The sequence below is a fragment of the Emydura macquarii genome, unplaced genomic scaffold, assembly GCF_026122565.2.
Source record: "Emydura macquarii macquarii isolate MOO-44397 ecotype Brisbane River unplaced genomic scaffold, CSIRO-AGI_Emac_v2 contig_3122, whole genome shotgun sequence".
Lineage (NCBI taxonomy): Eukaryota > Metazoa > Chordata > Testudines > Chelidae > Emydura > Emydura macquarii.
The window spans coordinates 5789289-5808216 of NW_027133259.1; the positions used below are offsets into that span (position 1 = coordinate 5789289).

An 18928-nucleotide genomic window follows, 5' to 3' on the forward strand; every position below is an offset into this window, starting at 1 on the left:
TTGTCTACTGCAGGTCCTACATGACCATATCGCATACCGCTATGAGGTGCTAGAGGTCATTGGGAAAGGGTCTTTTGGACAAGTAGCAAAATGTTTGGATCACAAAACCAATGAAGTCGTGGCAGTGAAAATAATAAGGAACAAGAAAAGGTATGGCATGTCACGACTTCAAACTAGTATGTTAAAGAGGTGTTTGATATGCTGATACTATTCTATTTGTCAGAGTAATCAGCCCCTGCTTTATTATGGGTAATTTACAAGTAATGATCTGTATATGTCATAAGAAAAAGGACGCTTGCTTATTCCATTTTTATAAATGTTTTAAAAAATTTCAAATGGGTTTGTCAGCAATAAAATTGGGAGGACGCTATACACTGGCAGAGTGAGGCATGATGTGGGCAGGAGCGATGCAAGCTCCCTACACGTAGCTCTGCCAATGTACCTCATCCCTGTCCCACTGCATCCCCCACAATTCCAGTTGTATCCCGCCACTTCAGAACTTTACCAATTCACTTCTATCCTGGCTTGCAAAACTGCATTTTAGTCCAATACCGGGCTCCCAAATTGCTTTGTTAAAGAGTTGTCCAGTGAGTAGGGCTTGTTTACATGGGGAAGTTAGTGTGAAATGGCTAGAGTATGACTTTAAAGTACAGAGCAATTCCACACCTGCTCCCCATGGGGGCACGGTTATTCTGCAATAACAATGCCTTTTTGTGGTTTATCTTAATCCATTTCTAAGTGGATTAATCTAAACCACACAAAGGCACTTTTGGTGTGGAATAAGAATGCCCACACAATGCAGAGTAGCTGTTCCACACTAGCTATTCCAGGCTTTCCCCCTGGATAGACAAACCCTTAAGCCAGGTCTACACTGCAAAGTTTTGTCAGCGTAGCTATGCCAGTCAGCGGTGTTAAAGAAACACATCGCTGAGTGACATAGCTATGCTGGCAAACCCTCCACCCCACCAATGTAGAGTTAGCTCTATCGGCAAAAGAGTCCTTTGGCCAGTATAGTTTATCATTTGGGAAGAGGGTTTAATTATACCAACAAAAGAACTCCTTTTTCTAGTAAAAGCTGAGTCTCCACTTGGGGACTCTGCCAGCATAGCTACACTGGTACAGCTTGTATCAGCAAAGCCTTTCACTGTGGAAAAAACCAGAAGTGCAAAAAAAAAAAGATGGTAAAAAGCGTAGGAATGGCAGGCTTAGTTGTAAAAGAGGTTACAAATATTAGGACTATTTAGTTTGGAAAAGAGAAGAATAAGAGGAAAATTAAAAAAAAAAAAAAGGATATGCAGAAAACAAAGATCATGCTTTTATTTATTCCTCTTCCTAGCATAAGACCAAGGGAAGACAATCAAAAGGTAGCAAGTTTAAAACTGACAAAAAGGGAGCGGTTTATTTTCCCAGCATAGAGTCAGTTTGTTGGAATAAGTGCCACAGGAAATCAACCGGGCAAACAGTGTAGCATGATTTTAAAAGCTTTAGCTGTTGATATGGAAATGTATAAAATGTACAGGGAATATCCAGACCTGTGCTGAAGCCCAAAGCAGAGGAAATTCACCCCTCTTCCAGCATGATATAACGTTGCATAGTTAGAAAGTAGGGTGGGTGACATCACCTTCTTATGAAGGACCCAGCAATAATCCGTTGCTGGAGGCAGCATACTGCGTCAGGAGGACCAGTGGCTGGTCTTGGCACAGGAAATTCTACAGTATGGTCCCACATATTTTCTTTCCCTCTTACTAATGGCCAGGCTTGTTCTACTAAACAGTGCTACTGAATCAGGCCCAGAGAATTTTACTACTAAAATTCTTTGGGTCTGATCCAGCAGCATTGGAGTCAACTGGAGTTGTGCTTTTATCTTTAGCGGGAGCTGGATTAGCCCCTTTCATTGTACATTTCTTCTTGCTTCAGTGAGCCTCTTGTAAAGATCATATAGAAAACTGAAGACCTTGTTACTTGAGGGGGGAAATCCTGGCCCTGTTGAAGTAAATGGGTTGGCTCCCATTGAATTAACTGGGGCCAGGATTTCACTCTAGATGCTCTAGCATTTATTGTTTGAAACATTTTTTTCATTGTATTTTTTTTGCCGGCCAGGTTCAAAATACCCAGAGTAGACAGTGGTCAGCAATATAAAGTCAGCATTTGCCAATAATTACCGCACAGTATTTGCCTCTACTTAGACTAGGAAATAACGATTGTAGTTCAGATTCCACTGTACGGTAATTACCGGTAACTACTGATTCTTTAATTGCAGCCATTTGTTTTATATCTAGAGCAAGATCATGTTGGTTGTCGTATTCCATTTACAATTGGACTAAATGAATCAGGTCCTCGCCATATCATGTGACTTTGTCCTATGCATGTAGATTTCACAATCAGGCTTTGGTAGAAGTGAAGATTCTCGATGCTCTTCGGAAGAAGGACAGAGACAATACTCACAATGTTGTCCATATGAAGGAATGCTTTTACTTTCGCAATCACTTCTGCATTTCTTTTGAACTGCTAGGGTAAGGCATATATTCTTCTACATATATCATGGGCCAAATGAGAGAGCATCACAGAGCCACTCATTATGAAGATAACTTGTTACTTATTTTCTTGCTTGTTAGGCATTTTTGAGTTGGTTGGTTGGGTTTTTTCTGGTTCACACCAGGTAGTGTGAATTTACAGACATCTGTGTTAATTTACACGTCATTTTCCCCTTGAATAACAAGAGCCCTCAGAAAAGGATGGGGAACAAAGTAAAGTAAAATGGCCTGAAAATGTAGAAAGGACACAGATGACCTATTTACTTTTAGGGCTAGATTGTGGTATTTAGCCACAGCCCAACGTAAGGTGCACTTTGGGCAGCACCATGTAAAGGAAGCCCTGAGAGGATACCTCCGTGTCCCAAGAGGCACAATCCCTTCCTTAGCTCCCCAGAGCACAGGGGGGTGTACATGGTGACCATCCAATGATAAGTGACTGAGGGGCTATGCTAAGGAGGAGGAGCTGCGGTCCTGCCCCTTCCCCACCCTTTTTTGGGGCAACTTGCATTCCTGAGTGGTGCAAAGAAGAAGCAATCTCTCAACACAGAGCATGTGATTGACATTAGTTCTTGGTGTTCGAGAGCAGACCGGAAAAGGCTTCTTTTGGACTCCTCCTAATTCGCCCCCCACACACACACTATATGCACCCTTATTAGAACCAGGGACAATCTGGCCCATAATTCTTGTTCTGTGCATGTTACATTTCTTTAGCTGATGGAATGAAATGGAAAAAAATTAAAAAGTGAATGCAGGGGTTGGTGAACTTTAGAGTTTGTTATGCTGATCTGCCCTTTTTTGTTCCCTTTGACAACTCCTGATAAAGAACAGGTAGTTTAGGTTTGTCCTATAGCACAGTCTAATGCTATATACATAAGGTACAACACAGCAATTTTTAACAAAGGAAAACAAGCCATGACAGACTCCCATAAGATATTGAGCTGAAAAAACCCCATGATTCCCTCTGTAGTAACCAGGTGGAGATGATAGAAAAGGAGAAAAATAGAGGAACCAGTAAGTCTGAACAGCAAGTGAACCTGACCTTTATAATTGCATCTGTTGGCTGACAACAGAATATCAAGAATGTGGCAACAAGTATCAGGAACATGAGCTTTGTGGGGTGTGTTTTAAAATGATTATTCCATGATTTCAGCTATTTTTAAAGATACTATATGTCGGAAGTTAAAAATATGACTATTATTGTTTTGTTGTGAATGTACTTTATAGGAGGAAATTTGGAGAAATCACGGACATTTTTATTCTTCATATTTCTGATAATCAAATGTCAAATGGGAGTTCAAGTGGTTGCTTATTTTTCTGTTTTCTAAAAAAAAAAATCTCTTCCCCAATTGAGGAAAAGCAGGCTTTTCTTCCCCATTCGTTCTAGCATGCTCAGTATCCTGAAGACTCGGCAAATTATTAGAAGATTTGATCCCTGACTCTGACCTAAACTCAGTGTCACATCCAGCTCATACTGATGTATGTATAAACACGAAGTCTGCTGCATGTGCTGATTAACATGATGTAATCAAAGGCCTCTTGGGTCCAATAAAGGCACAAGCCTGGGATCTCAGAAAGTCACTGTGGGAAACTGATAGGAAAACAGTTTCTGGCTATCCGGTATGTTCGTCCCTTTAAAAAAGGCCTGGAACCTCTGTCCGTAACATAAAAGCATATTTTTGCCTTATCGGCCTGATGGTAATTTAAATGATGAGTAAAGCAATAACTTGGTTAATGAACTTTGTTTCCTACAGAATGAAAACATCATGGACTAATTAGTTTGTTTTCTAACAGCCAGACTCTGCTCATCCCTTGTGCGGATGTGCAAGAGAGGGAGGTGGAAATTTCTTCCCCTACACACCCAGTCTTGAAGCTACACTCAGTAAGAGGTCAGAATTCCATTGGGGAGCATAGCATCAGTTCCCTGCTAGGGCCTCGAGAGGTACCAGCTGCCTGAAAGTAAGCTGGGTGAGGGCAGGAACTAGCTGTGTCCCCAGCACAACTGATCAGGTGCATAGCAGGAAACGTGCTGCACCTTCTCCAGGAGTTGTGGAGCTACCACTCTGGCCCACAGCCCCTAAGAAGAAATCTGCCTAACTCAGACAGAATTATTTCTGGGGATTCCAGTGGCAACACAGCCCCACACACCCTACCTCAATATGTTTCCAGCATACAGGGAAGAATCTAAACCTAAAAACTACCAATTATTCTGAAAATTCTGTCTCCACGTTCTACAAAATGCACATGCTGTTGGTAAACCTTTGACACCAACTAGCAATGTTGCCATTTTAGTTCATTGCCAAGCCCTTCTCCTACTCCTATGCCTTTCCTACTCCTATGCCTTTCTCTCATGTAGGAGAAAAATAATAGGCTTTCTAACTTTAAACTTTCTGCCCTAAACTATTCACCCCATAAACCGAAAGTGCCTTGGTCTCTCTCTTTCTCACTCCACAGAATAAATTTGTATCAGCTGATCAAAAAGAACAAGTTCCAAGGTTTTAGTTTGTCTTTGATTCGACGATTCACTCAGTGTGTGCTGAGATGTTTACAAATGCTCTACCAGGAAAAAATTATCCACTGTGACCTGAAACCTGTAAGTACTGTCATCTCATGATAAGCCACCGTGTACAATTCTTGTAAGGTGCCTCTTATCTTTCACGGACAGAGACGAGCCTCTGAGAGGATCTTTAAAACTCAACAGTCATAGGTAGAAGCTGTGATTCCTCTAAGGATACAACTAGTCTCAGAGCAGGGGGTGTGATTCCCAGATCAAGTAGACATATTCATGCTAGCTTGCTAGAAATAATAGTGTAGCTGTGCTGAGTACGTACCCACAGGATCTGGGTAGGTTTGTACTCAGGGTGGCTTGTCCAGGTGTCTTTGTCCACTCAAGCTGGGAATCACACCCCAACTCCAAGTGAAGATATACCCTAAAAGTGTATTGTGACCATTAGAAATACTTAAGGCTTATACACATGGAGATGGGAATGTACAGTGCAGTAGCCTACTAAGTCACTGTGTGGCCCCTGCTAACATACAATAAAGTTCTGTGGTGTGCTTTGACGTATTGCTGTTAAACAGGGTGCACATGGCCAGTGAGTGCCCAGCAGGCTAATGCACTCTTGATTTATGTCCTGGCTGGCCATGCACCAACTCACTGTGTAGACAAGCTGTAAGGATAAAATTCTGCTTTCAATATGCAAAAGGGATCTTCACTCACAAATCCAAATAGTCACATATTTAAGGGGAGCAGAATACCGTTGGAGGTCTGTTTTGCTGACCTGAGATGAGAATTTTAGCTTAATTGGCAAAGCTAATGGAGGCCTTACTGAGAACTCAATGGCATTTGTCCTTTTCTCTGTATATGATGCAGTGCATGTGTGCGGAGACAGGCTCCAGCATCAGAGGCAGCTTACAGTGAGTGTGGAAGGCAGGGCTAGTTGCAGAGAGAGGCCATTTCATGCTAGAGGAGAATCAGGGGCAACAAAAGTCCTGGTCTTGACATGCAACGGCATCAGACCCTCCTTCTTCCCAGGCACAGTGCATCCTAGTGGCCCTAGAAAAAATCCAGACAACTATTTTGTCACTTGGTAGATATCCATTTGGGAACTGTTCAGTCTCCTATAGGTTAAAAGTAAAAACAGTACACAACTAGCTGGGAAATGTAGCCATCTCCTAAGGAGGAGTGCAAAACAATGCATAAACAGAACAGAAGTCAGAGGGAAACTTTTGGTCTCAGCAGATATCTCTCGAGGGTATAATCCAGCTCTGTATTGGAGAGAGATGGACTGGCTGGTAGAGAGGGACAAATGGAGCAGTGTTGGCTCTGCATCCCTAACCAGAGCCATCTTGCAGCTGCAGGAAAAATGGCTCTGGGTAGGTTAGCATTGGTCAAGCCACCAGACTTCTGCTTCATGGGAAACATCAATATTTTGCAATTTGATTTCACTCCAATTTGAAGTTAACCACCTTTTTAAAAAAAATTTCTCATAAACTGGAAATTCTGAAAAAAAATTTTTTTTGAAACACCAGCACATGGTTTTTATGAAACAAAACATGTTCCCTGGGACCCCTGCAGCTGCTGACTGAAATTGACGTTCTTGTCAGTTTCACCACTGCTAGAGACATCAACCCTGGAAGCCTGACCCCTGGCTTCCAGGATCCTGGCTGTGCAGCAGGGACCCTGAAGAGCGCCTTGGCTTGGCCAGCATTCTCAGGGCTTCCATGGTCCTGCTCTGGATCCAGGACCCAAGCCAAGGGTGTCCCTATTTCCTCCTCTTACTCTGTCTCTCTCATAACTTTCATTTGGAGTTTGGTCTTATTTCAAAAAATCAGGCAGGATTGCCTGCTAGTATCAGTGAAGCATGTGAACAGGCAAGATAAAGCTATTTATATGACTATTGTAGAGTTAAGTATAACCTCAACGTATTGTATGTTACTTTAACCAAAGACTTCACTAACCTATAGGGGTGTTATTGTCTTTTTCCCCCTTTTATTTTTCCTCTCTAGGAGAACATACTGCTATACCACAAAGGCCAAAATTCAGTGAAAGTTATTGACTTTGGATCAAGCTGCTATGAACACCAAAGAGGTTTGCAGAAAAGTCAAGTTGATGTAATTTTATTAATTAGATTTCTTAATTTTTAATAACTTGAAAAGATGTTTCTTTCATTGTGCTAATACAATGACACACGCCCAACATTTGCCTCTATTGAGCTAGTAAGCCAATGGGACCCTCCTGAAGTCAATGAGAATTTCACCAAATAGTAGAGTGACCAGATAGCAAGTGTGAAAAATCAGGACGGGGGTCGGGGGTAATAGGCACTTATACAAGACAAAGCCCCAAATATTGGGACTGTCCCTATAAAATCGGGACATCTGGTCACCCTACCGCATAGGTCTCTGAAGGTATGGAATGATTTGTGATAGAAAATCCCATTGCAGGCCTGGGGCCTATAGATGCTGAAGAATTATTTAGACTGGTTCAAGGGATATAACTGCATGTAAGGGAATGAACTGAGGATATTTAGAGAAATTTCCTAACAGCAAGATCTGTTGCACTGTGAAATAGTTCCCAAAAGAAGTGGAGGAAGACCCATCACGTGTGTAATTCAAAATGGGACTGGACGAAGTATTAGAAACATATGGGAAGCAGGGAATAGTTCCACTCCAGCACATGAGGGACGGAGTAGATAAACTAATGTGTATTCCTCTTCTCTAATGTCTATGATTCTGTGATGTGAATTGCTGCCCTGAAAACAATATGTTCCTTGGTGTCCGATTTTCTTTCCTAATGTAGTGTATACGTATGTTCAGAGCCGATTTTATCGCTCGCCCGAAGTGATTCTTGGTCACCCTTACGCTACCCCCATTGATATGTGGAGCCTGGGATGCATCATGGCTGAACTTTACACAGGCTATCCCCTTTTTCCAGGAGAGAATGAAGTGGAGCAACTTGCTTGCATCATGGAGGTAACTTCTGGGATATTTTTAGTCAGAATATCAAAGTGCCATTTCTTCCATCCCTTACATTCCTGTCTCGGAAACAAAGCATTTTATAATTAGATGAATTGTTTGAACAGTTCCTTCTCCAGGGGTTCATTGCCATGAATTTTCAAATGACAGGTTACATGCTGTTTGCTAAACTGCACTCCCAGCCACAGAACGACACATGAAGCAACTCCGAAATATTTTTTGGAGATGGGCTAGCTGTGAGAGGGAAGCTTATCACAGCCAGGGGGCCCAGTGAGAAGGAAAAGGCAGCATGTAAAGCTGATGCCTTCTCTTTGTGTGGCAAACCGACTCCCTGTGGTCAACGCTGTCAGTTTGTTCCGTCACTGTGCTATTTCAGTCAACATGGGGAGCAAATTGTAATCTGATCAGAATTGTAGGGAGTGATTATGACAAAAGTATGTCTGAGTCTAAGGGGGAAGTAAAGGAATATATAATATTTTAATCACGTCTCCTTTTCCTGTTACATTTTTTTATTTTGTTTGTACTGTAATGTATTCTACCTGTGGCCAACTGTGAATGTGATACAAAAGTTATGGCAGGTATAATGTGCTGCAATCAGTCTTCCAGGCAGTGATACTCAGGTCTCCGAGAGGTCCAGTAGTCAAATTAGCAATCCACATTATCCAAAAGAGCCACAGTCATGTGAATTCATTTTTTAATTTACTGTACTACTATATATTAATATTTAAGCAGTATGACAGAGGAAATATTTAGTGTGTGTATGTGTGTATATATATATATATATATATATATATAGTGTGTATATATATATGTGTATATATATATATATATATATATATATATATATATATAATTCTCACAGCAAAATGGCTGACCAAGTATAATTATTTTATCAACTACAGTTGGTTAATAATATAGTAAAAGCTTCCTGAATGGTTAATAATGTAGATTGGTTAAGAATTAAATCACACAGTGTTTTAATATCATGTGTTGCAAAGAGCCACAGGAGACACATTAAAGAGCCACTTGCGGCTCATGAGTGTCAGTCTGAGTATCACTGCTTCTAAGCAAGGCTGACCAATGAGAGCATATCACTTTGTTGCCCAGCATCCTATGCTAGCTCCCTGTCTGATTTCCAGCCCAGGGCATGCCCTGAATCAGCAGGTACAAAGCTATTTCAGAAACACTGTCTCTCTCAACAATCTCCCACAGCATCTACAATCAATAGGAGTGCTGTTTTTAGGGTCCCCAGATGAAACCTCTGGGGCTGGGGAAAGAGATATCTCAACAGAGGGCCCTCAGTGTTTTACATTCTATTAGTCACATCAGAATGAGTCCAACTGTGAAAACAAATCTGTTTAAGCAAGACCGTCATTAGTAACAGAGCACACTAGCCTGGCAGCATTCTTTATGGAAGGAGACAACCACCAAGACTGATCTACTGTGAGAAAATAGCTAAAAATGGAGAGTGTTAAGTCCATTTTCAGCCAATTATAATGGATCCCTTAATTCTGTATATGGAACTTAGATACTGTATTACAGTGATAGGCACATTAAAAATGAGGGTGGGATGGAGAAAGTTATAAACATTTTACTGTAAATTGCCACATTTAAATAGGAGGAGGAACAGCACATTCATCTCTAGCCAAGACTTCTAGAGATACTCAAGAAATAGTGAATAACTCCTTATATTTAATTTTCTGTCTTGAAGGTATTGGGTCTTCCGCCAGCTGATTTTATTCAGACTGCATCAAGAAGGAGAACATTCTTTGGTAAGCACCTGAGATTATCTTTCTTTCTTTCTTGTATCACTCCCTGTGCTTTTAAGTGTGCTTTCATGTGCAGGTTTAGGATGGGGTTAGAAGAACCTCAGATTCTTCTTCCCTGGGTCACCACTTAGTTCAAACTGCTTTTAGGAACAAATATCCATGAGAAATAAGTAATTTGAGGACTATACAAAAATTCAGTAATGTGCTGTCAATAGTTTAAGGGCCTCTCACTGCAGAGGTAATGGAGGAGAGACTGGGAAATCTATATTTGTTTTCCTGTTTTAAAACAAGTGTTTTTTCATTGCTTGCTAAAACCATGAAAGGAGGCAACACCACTTTGGAAACAAATTTGTATTAAGAGCTCTTTTCTAGAACTGATTATACTTTGGTCCTGAAAAACATACAGAGTAAACTGATAACACAGTGCAGCATTCCATCTGTATAATTTCAGATAGTTATGCTAGAGGGATTACTCACACAGCAGGAAAAACCATGTATTGGTGGGATGGGGTGTAATATGGGAAAACTCATTTCATTCTACTCCATTCAGGACTTCTTATTCACATCCTTCTCCCATTGACATCAATCAGGATTTTACCTTAAATAAAGAGTCATACAGGTTAAGGCCAGAAGAGACCACCGCATCATCAATCTGACCTCCTATATATCACAGGCCACCAACACCACCCAGCACCTGCATGCTAAACCCAACAACCAAAATGAGACCAAAGTATTACAGCCCACAGGAGACTAGACTATTCTGTGGCACAGGCAGAGACTAGGAGGGACTGAAGCGCACTAGTGCCCATGGTCACAGCAATGGCAGGGAAATGATTAAGGGAGATATACCCAGATAATCCTGGCAAGCGACCTGCACTTGCAAGCTGCAGAGGAAGGAGAAAAACACCAAGGTCACTGCCAATCTGACCTGCAGGAAAATTCCTTCCTGACCCCATCGATTGTGATCAGTTAGACCCTGTGCATATGAGCAAGAACCAGCCAGCCAAGCGCTTGAGAAAGAGAGAATGCTTGGTGCCATCTCAGAGACCTGGCCGTGAGTAAGATTCAAGGTGTTCTCACAAAATAACAGTTGGGTAATTAGATTCGATCTACCTAAGATTCAACAGGTTTCAATGGGCCATGGCATTCTTCACTTCCTGTCCTGAACAGTTGTGTTGTGCCTTCTGTGTTGTTAAACAGTTACCATGTGTCACCTGAGGTAGATGCAGTTCAGCGGTAGGTAAAGATATTTCTTGTATGTTAGTTTGTGAAGAACTTTAGGATCCTTTCGGATGAAAGTCGTGGTGTAAATGTGTCATTTTCCTTATGGATTTAACTCTTTAACGTTCACACTCCTGAAGGGCAATATCATGACTATAGCTAAACCATTACTGTGCAAAATGTTCACATGACTTTAAAAAACATATTTTATTTTTAAAGATTCCAAAGGTTTTCCTAGAACTATAACAAACAGCAGGGGGAAAAAAAGATACCCAGACTCCAAGGATCTAAGTACGGTGTTAAAAATCCACGATGCTGCTTTCCTGGATTTTCTGAGAGGATGCTTAATGTGAGTTACTTTTTACTTCTTTATTTTCTGCAGACTTGTTTAACATTGATTCTAAGTCCCTACTTTATTTCTTTTATGCCTTTAAAGATTTTTTGTATCAATTTTTTCACCCATGTTTATTTTATAGGCCCATCCTTGTGGCATTTGAGTGCCTCACGAAGATTAGTTAACTTAGTTTTGCAACAAGAAAGTATTATTCACAGTTTACATAAGGGAAAACTGACATACTGAGGTTTAAGTGATTTGTCCAAGGTGACCCAGGAAATAAAACCCAGATCTCCTGCTTCCGAATCCAGTGACTAAACCATCAAAGCATCCTTCCTCACTTATAAAAGCCCCAGTAATTAACCACCTCAATCTGATTTAAGGTAAAGTTTCATGTAGGTAACATGGGTGGTGGCAGAGTGGAATCACACTGTATACCTCCCTAGATCAATGCTCAATTTTGTATTCAACAGCTATCGTAATAATCTAAGTCCCATTGCAGCAGATGGGAATCTTTCCATTCACGTCAATGGGAGTCACATGAGGGCATTGATTTGTGGTTCTTGACTACAGCATCTGTGGTGTACCTTGGAAAGTGCCAGCAGAGAATGTGCCGTGTTGTAAAAGACTTGGTTCTTCCTGGGTATTTGTCCACATGGATCCTGCTTTTGTCGTGTATGAGCTTTATGTCTGCAAAATAGGATTCTTTTGGCCAGCAGTGTCTGTTGGGGACAAGCCTGCACACTACATGTCATAAAGGATGGAATAGTTTCAACCCAACCATCCTTCAGTTCTTACCATCAATGGGAGTGAGTCGGAACCCCTACAGGGCCCTCCTGCATCTCTGACACGCTGCTGCTGTTAGTGTTAGTGGCTAGTTAACATAGTGTCAGGTAGTTAGTTAACTTTTACTTTGCCCTTTGGCTTTTAAAGAAACTTTTTACTCATTTTCGTAGAAAGTAGGTTCAGAGTCTGTCCCCCTCGTACCAGGATTTGAACTGTTTTGGTGGAAGCTAAATCTCGGGGGTTTAAGACATGGCCCTCCTGTGATTATTCTGTGCCACTCAATGGTGGGCCCAGTAAGTGCGTTTTTATTTGCTTCGGCAAAGGCATGTCCTTGACCAGTGCTCCACCTGCTGCTCTTTTTCCAAGTGAATTCAGAGTGCTGGGGATGCAGGCCTAAAGCTATTTCATCTGGAGCTCTCCATGAATCCTCCTCAGATAAAGAGAAGGTTGTAGCTAAGGCTTAGTCCACATGCTGACTTTGTCAAGAAGAGGGAGGAAGGAGCATAATTCTCCTCTCTGGGACCCTCAGAACGGAGACACAAGTCGATATGTGTTAGAATTGTCTCTAGCTCTGCAGCAGAATAGCAGCCAACAGCCTACAACGGATACCTCTGCCACCTTAGTACAGCTATGAATAGAGTGCCTGTAGAACAGGCTAAATCCATTGACCGTCTTTTCTCTGTCAGTGGCTCCTCGACAATCTCTGTACCCAGCACACTGGCACCCAGCCCCTCAGTCCTGTCCCTTTTTGGCTCCTATAGCCTATTTGGCACTGAGTGACCTCTCTCTGGGCCCAGTACCAGAATCCTTCTTGTTGGCTTGTACAACGTCAGGAGTGTTAACTAGTCCTTTGGACGCCAAGATCACAGTACTGCATACAGCTGTTGAGACATCTGTGCCGTCTACTTCCCCTGCCCATGTACAAAGGATGCAGGAGCACCCCAACACAGCCGAAATCGGGGAACCTCCCTCCCAACTGGAGGAGGGGTATTCCTTTTCATCTTCTCCAGGGAGGTATAATACAGACTCATCTTCTGCTCATTCCTTCTCCCGCCCCTGTCAGATGCCTTTCTCATTCCCTGGGCCCTGAGACTGATGCATACTTTCTCACTGATCTTCATGTTCCCAAGAGTCCTGAGGAAGCTGAGGCAATATCCATTTACCTCAGCCTGAATGGTAGGGGAAATGCAGGCACTCATGGCGAATACCCTTATACAGGGTAAGGAGAGGGTTACTCTTAGACCTCATCCCAAATTCCTGCCCCAAATTGTTTTAGAGTTCCATATGAACCAATTCATTCATCTGCCAGTTGTTTTCCCTCACAAGTCTCACTCAGCCCTGAGGGAAGCTAAATTTCAAACACTTGACAAGACATAAATATTATCCTATTACTTTATGTGACAACACACCTCTGTCATTGCATCAGGTCTCAGCATGTTTCCCTCTGGATTTAAGGAGGCCTGGGGTAAATTGGTTCCACTCCAGAGATTTAATATTTCATTTTGGTTTATTTACAGGGTTGGGCCGAGGGCTTCTTTAAACAAAAAAATCAAAACAAAAAAAAAAACATTTTCTATCTCCAGATGGAGTACTGCCTCTTCTTATGTGGGCTACCAATCAGCAGCCACCCTCTGTAACCCGCTGTGGGCTCACCTATGTGGGGAAAAAAGGCTCTCTCCCTGGCCAGAAATAAACACAAGATTTTCCTTTATAGGGAAAAGCAGCTATTTACCTAGGAGAAGCCTCTCATCCTTCCTCCCTTTTCCCTCTCACTGGAAGAGGCTTTTAAAGGTCACAGGCCGTCCTTAATTAGACTCAGGTGTCTATAATTAATCTGAGGTAACCTCTTTCAATTCGTAGCAAAAAGGATTTAAACAATTCTATATACTGATATACTTGCCTTCATCAACCCTCCAGAACTTCAGGTCTGACTTTGTCAGACTTAGCAGGACAAAATCACTCAGGAATGCATATAAGGGGTCTGCTGGTAATACTGTGATCTGCATGTGAGTATCTGTGGTAAGAGTTTGTCTGTTTGATACAGCACAGAATTTGATCAGTAACTCAGGCAAATTTGAAAAAGCAGAAAGAGGGTTTTAGCGAATGGGGGACTACGGATAAAGTCAACTAGGCTTTTTTTTCTTTTTGTGAATTTGAAAAATGTCCTCCTGGCTCAATTTTCCTGAAGACAACGAAAGTATTTTCTGGCCTAACCTAAGTTTAATGTATTTTCCCTTACAGTGTTATATAAAAAAAAATACTGTTCCGTTATTATTTATCGTATGTGTATTTTAAGGTGGGAACCTGCCCTCCGCATGACTCCAGATGAAGCAATGCAGCATGCATGGATCCAGGAACCAAGAACACATAAACCAAGACAAAATCCTCAGAGTGCAAGTGAAAGCTCCTTCTTCACACCAGAGAAGAAGAAGGAGAATGTACATAAACACTCACTGCCTGGACAACGAGGTGCAGTAGTCTGAATGTTTTAAGTTCTTTATATATTCATCTCTGGCACACATTGGCAGTTATGATTTCTAGAGGCCTTCAAGTTCAAGCAAATGGCTTTTGTTAAAAAGAGAGGATGAAGTAAATGTAAAAGGGTGGAACCTTCCATACAAGCATTGGCCTAATCTATAGCATTCTCCATTGGCCACATTCACTCGTTGTAGAAACAGAGAGTTACCCTGAGGGTCATGTGGTTTATCTACAGCCAGCAGGGTAAATAACAATTGACGTCCCATAGGTTCCTGCAGAAAGATCCTTAATACAGTTATCTTGATTGGAAAATAATCAGAGACAGCATCTACAATCCAACCACAATGCACTTTAGTTCTTATGACAGAAAAAAGGCATTTGGGTTGGTGGTTCTGATCCTCTGAAATGCTGAGGAAATGATTGACTGGCCCTTTGAAGATTTAACGTGGGCTGCTGTCACACTGCAGTTTCACGCTTTCATTTTATTTTGTTTTTTACAGAAGAAAACACTTGTCAAGATATGATTGTCAAAGTAAACTGTGAACTGACTGAAAATCCTACTGCTGCAAATGAAAGACTAACTCTCAACACACCTTCCTCAGACACAATGGAAAATAAAGTGCAGAACACAACCAAACAGGTTATTCCAGAGAAAGAGTTGGAAAAGCCTGTGGAAAAAGCTATGAAAAGAGACAAAGCAGAACACAGCAGTGAAACAGCACTTCACAAGAATTCAATGTTCTTACCACCAATTAAGTAACATTCTGCACAAGCAGCTACTGGTCCGGTTTCCATACCTGCCTGGTATGTTTTATTGGTAACCATTTAACTGTACAATATTCAAGAACATCCTTTTAAATTATAACTCTCCACACATGGGCTGTGCACGTTTGTAGACACTTTCAGTGCTCATTTTAACCTAGATTAGTTCAGGTAACAAAGGCAGAATGTGTGTGGAAAAACATTCCTGCACATTCCTAACATTCTTGTTGTGAGCGGAGATTCTTACCAACTCACAGCAATATTTTTAATAAAAAGGAGACTCTAGAGGTGGATAGAGACTTATTCTTGATATTATACTGGACACTTGCATTCCAGATCTCCTGCTTCTTGGGAGTTAAAAGCCTAGTCGAGCCACAGAGCTCATAGGGACTGAATCTCACCTCATTTACACCAATATAAACCAAAAATAACTCTACAGAGATGAGTGGATTTACACCAGTGTAAATGAGAGTAGAAATCCAACCATGGTGTCTCCCTCTCTGAGAGGGGAGAGTCAGATATGAGTCACTGGCAGCATCTCTGAACAGAATTAAGAACCCAAAAGCAGAATAAATTCTATAGTGACATGCAGACTGCAGACCAGGTGTTTTTAAAGGGCAGCAGAAGAAAAGACTGACAAGTTCTGGGGTACACTTCTGCAGGGACCCCATTCCATTTTTATATCAAGCCAGAAGAGTAGATGCAGGGCTTAGTTTGTTCCAGGGCTTGCCAGAGCTGAGTCCCAGCACCTTTAGGCTCAGCAGTTTATAGTCCTGGCATCCCTGGACTAGCCAGGTCAGTTATGAACGTAAAACGTTTGCTTGAGCCCTGGCATCTCTTTCATTACAAATTAAGCAGTGTGTGGATGAAAGAAAGAGTCAGTGTTCAGATGAGTGAGCCCTCAAAGGGAGGTGGACTTAATTCATTACAAAACCAGATTTATATGACCACCAGCTACAATCATCATTAACCTATCTTTTGACATGTCTGTACTGCACCCAACACAATTGGGATATTAGCCCTGACTGGGCCCTGTAGGTACTAATAGAATTCAAATAACAATAATAAAAGAGCTGTCCTGCAGGAGACAGGGCATGTCCTCACAGTGGTCTCAGAGCAGAAGAACAATTGGGTGGGTTACTGGAGTCACACTATCAGTGACCTCCCATAGGCTCTACAGGCAGGGAAAAATTCCTGCAGGACATAGGAATGATCACATCACTGACCTCATAAAGGACCAAGCCAGGCAAGCTATAGATACAGGGTGACTGTATCAGTGATTTCATGGAGGTCCCATACCAGGTGAGCTGTCCTACAGAATACATATATCAGTGACCTCACAGAGGTGTTGGGCAGGTAAAATGTCCTGGAAGATACAGTATGACTATATCATGTGTCTTATAAAATGTTTGTGCTAAGTGCAAGGGTACAAGGAACTGCTTACGCCAGCAAAAACATGAAGGCAAGAGGATAAATTGGATGTCAGAGATAGAGCACAGAGTTCAGCAGCTGGAACTGTTTGAATACTATCTGCATACCATCAGGTTCCTGTTGACACTGGAAACTATGGGAAGCCTGTGATTATCCATCTGAAATGCTGGTTGCTGGTGATAGTTCTCACAACACTACTACCTGAGACATCTCTGCAATCAAAGAACATTGAAAAACAGACCATCTATCGCCACCTTCCGAATTTGTAGTTGAATCTCAGAGGGGGAAATCAGGCTATTGGGATTTGCTTATTATTCATTCTTCCTAGCTGTTGTGCTTGGTGACTTGGTCGCTTAGCTCACTCTCATCTAAAATATCTGCCCTCCTCTCAGAATTATGCACTTGTGTATTTGTCTGCCCAGTTTGGGTCAAATTGGAACTGCAGCCTTTCTTGATTGCACTGGTGTTCCCAGAATGAAACTAAGGACACAGTTTGGCCCCTTGTGTCAATTGCTGCAACTGCATTCTCTAGATGATCTATTTTGCAGAGAACATCTTCCAGTAGCTTTATTATATTCTCTGAAATGCAATCTAGTATCCCCCAATTTCTCAATAAACCTGCTGTTGAATATCTCAGGAGTATCCTCAATGCCAAGGGCAATGTGGCGTATAAAGTCATCCGACACTGGAATTCAGTCTAAACATCCTCTCACTCATCAAAGACAGAGCATATGTTGATGGTACTTGAGCATAGTTGCATGGCTCCATATTTGTTTCTCATTTTTCTTTCCTTGTTACCACATTTTTCATGTTAATTCATCAACCTCCACCTCCATCTCAAACATGGTCACCCCCTTCATTGTCTCCTGACAATATCTCCTTTAGTTAATTATCAGATTCATCCCATTGCCCATTCCCAGCTTCTGACAAACAGCAATGCCTAGGGAAGCAGGCCAACAGACAGCTCTTCCCTTCAGGTGCCTCCCCTGCCCTCGAGTTCTCCTGCAGAATGGAAAACAGTTGACTTGGCCTGTCCCGTACATGTAGCCCTCCTGTTCTTCATGCAGTATAAGGAGTCTCCAAAATACAGAGCATTCCTCTGATCAGTGCTCTGCTCATTCTGCCTAAGAACAGGCAATGTGACAAAGTGTTGCAAGCAAAAAGAATAGCTGAGTGAGCCACAGTTTGTGAAGCCCAATGTACAGACCTTATTTTATCCTTATAGGATTAATTTGACATTATCTTGCCTTTTTTATATTTCTTCTTTCTTTAAAACTGCATTATGGAAACGGTTGTCTGTAAATAATAATGGTTCTGTGCCCTTTTGTAGCACCTTGTACTCAAGAAATAAAGGCATTTTGCAGATATAAATTAAGCTGCACAACAACCCCTATTAGGTTGCGTAAGTATTATTACCCAAAGTCATACAGCAAGTCAATGCCAGACCCAAGAATAGAACCTAGGAATCTCGACTCCCACACCCTATTCTCTCTCCTACTTGATCTTAAATTAAATGATTATGTATAATTTACTTAAAATTGCTAGATCTATTGTCATGTTGCTCATGTAATATCCTTAAAGCACTAAATTCTAAATACAAATAAAAAAACAAAGAAGCATTTATTTATGCCTTTGCACCTGCTTAGTTCTTCATTTAATACTCTGACGCCATCTAGTGTTAAAACTGGTTTCACATTTGAATTTTGAGGGGTGTATCATTTACTGCAGTTCTTCAGATTCTCTGTTTAACAATACATCAACTGCTTGCCCCAAAATATTATTCAGTCTGAGCAATATGTAACACTGAGAAGGTGTCTGTATCTAGAACCTGGTATCTTACTCCACCAGCTAGAAGGGGCAGGGTCTGCTGCCTACACATCATACTTAGCCCCGAATTAGGAAAAGGTACCTTTGCTTTTTTAGGAGTAAAGTTCACTAGTGCCAGATGCCATCTGTCCTTATCTGGAAGAAAGGCTGAACCTAGTTATTGCGCCTCTGCAGATGAAAAGCTCTCACAACAAAGCACAAGAGAGACAAAGCATTCTTATCATTCATTTTTTCTGTGCTCTCATTTCTCCTTTTACTGTGATCCTTCAGAGAATAAAACTGTGATCTCTGTCTGGAAAAGCGTGAGTGTAATA

The 18928-nt window shown here is 41.6% G+C and overlaps 1 protein-coding gene across 1 annotated transcript in view; it reads left to right on the plus strand.

Moving 5' to 3' along the window:
• DYRK4 (dual specificity tyrosine phosphorylation regulated kinase 4) overlaps positions 1-15645 on the plus strand; it is a 40920-nt gene extending 25275 nt beyond the window's left edge. The window contains exons 7-15 of the mRNA XM_067530960.1: positions 14-150; positions 2373-2513; positions 4986-5124; positions 7041-7122; positions 7831-8003; positions 9718-9778; positions 11216-11345; positions 14413-14585; positions 15095-15645. Coding sequence (XP_067387061.1) covers positions 14-150; positions 2373-2513; positions 4986-5124; positions 7041-7122; positions 7831-8003; positions 9718-9778; positions 11216-11345; positions 14413-14585; positions 15095-15354 — 1296 coding nt within the window. The 3' untranslated portion in view covers positions 15355-15645. The remainder of the gene's footprint in view (positions 1-13; positions 151-2372; positions 2514-4985; positions 5125-7040; positions 7123-7830; positions 8004-9717; positions 9779-11215; positions 11346-14412; positions 14586-15094) is intronic.
• The last annotated feature ends 3283 nt before the right edge of the window (positions 15646-18928 follow it).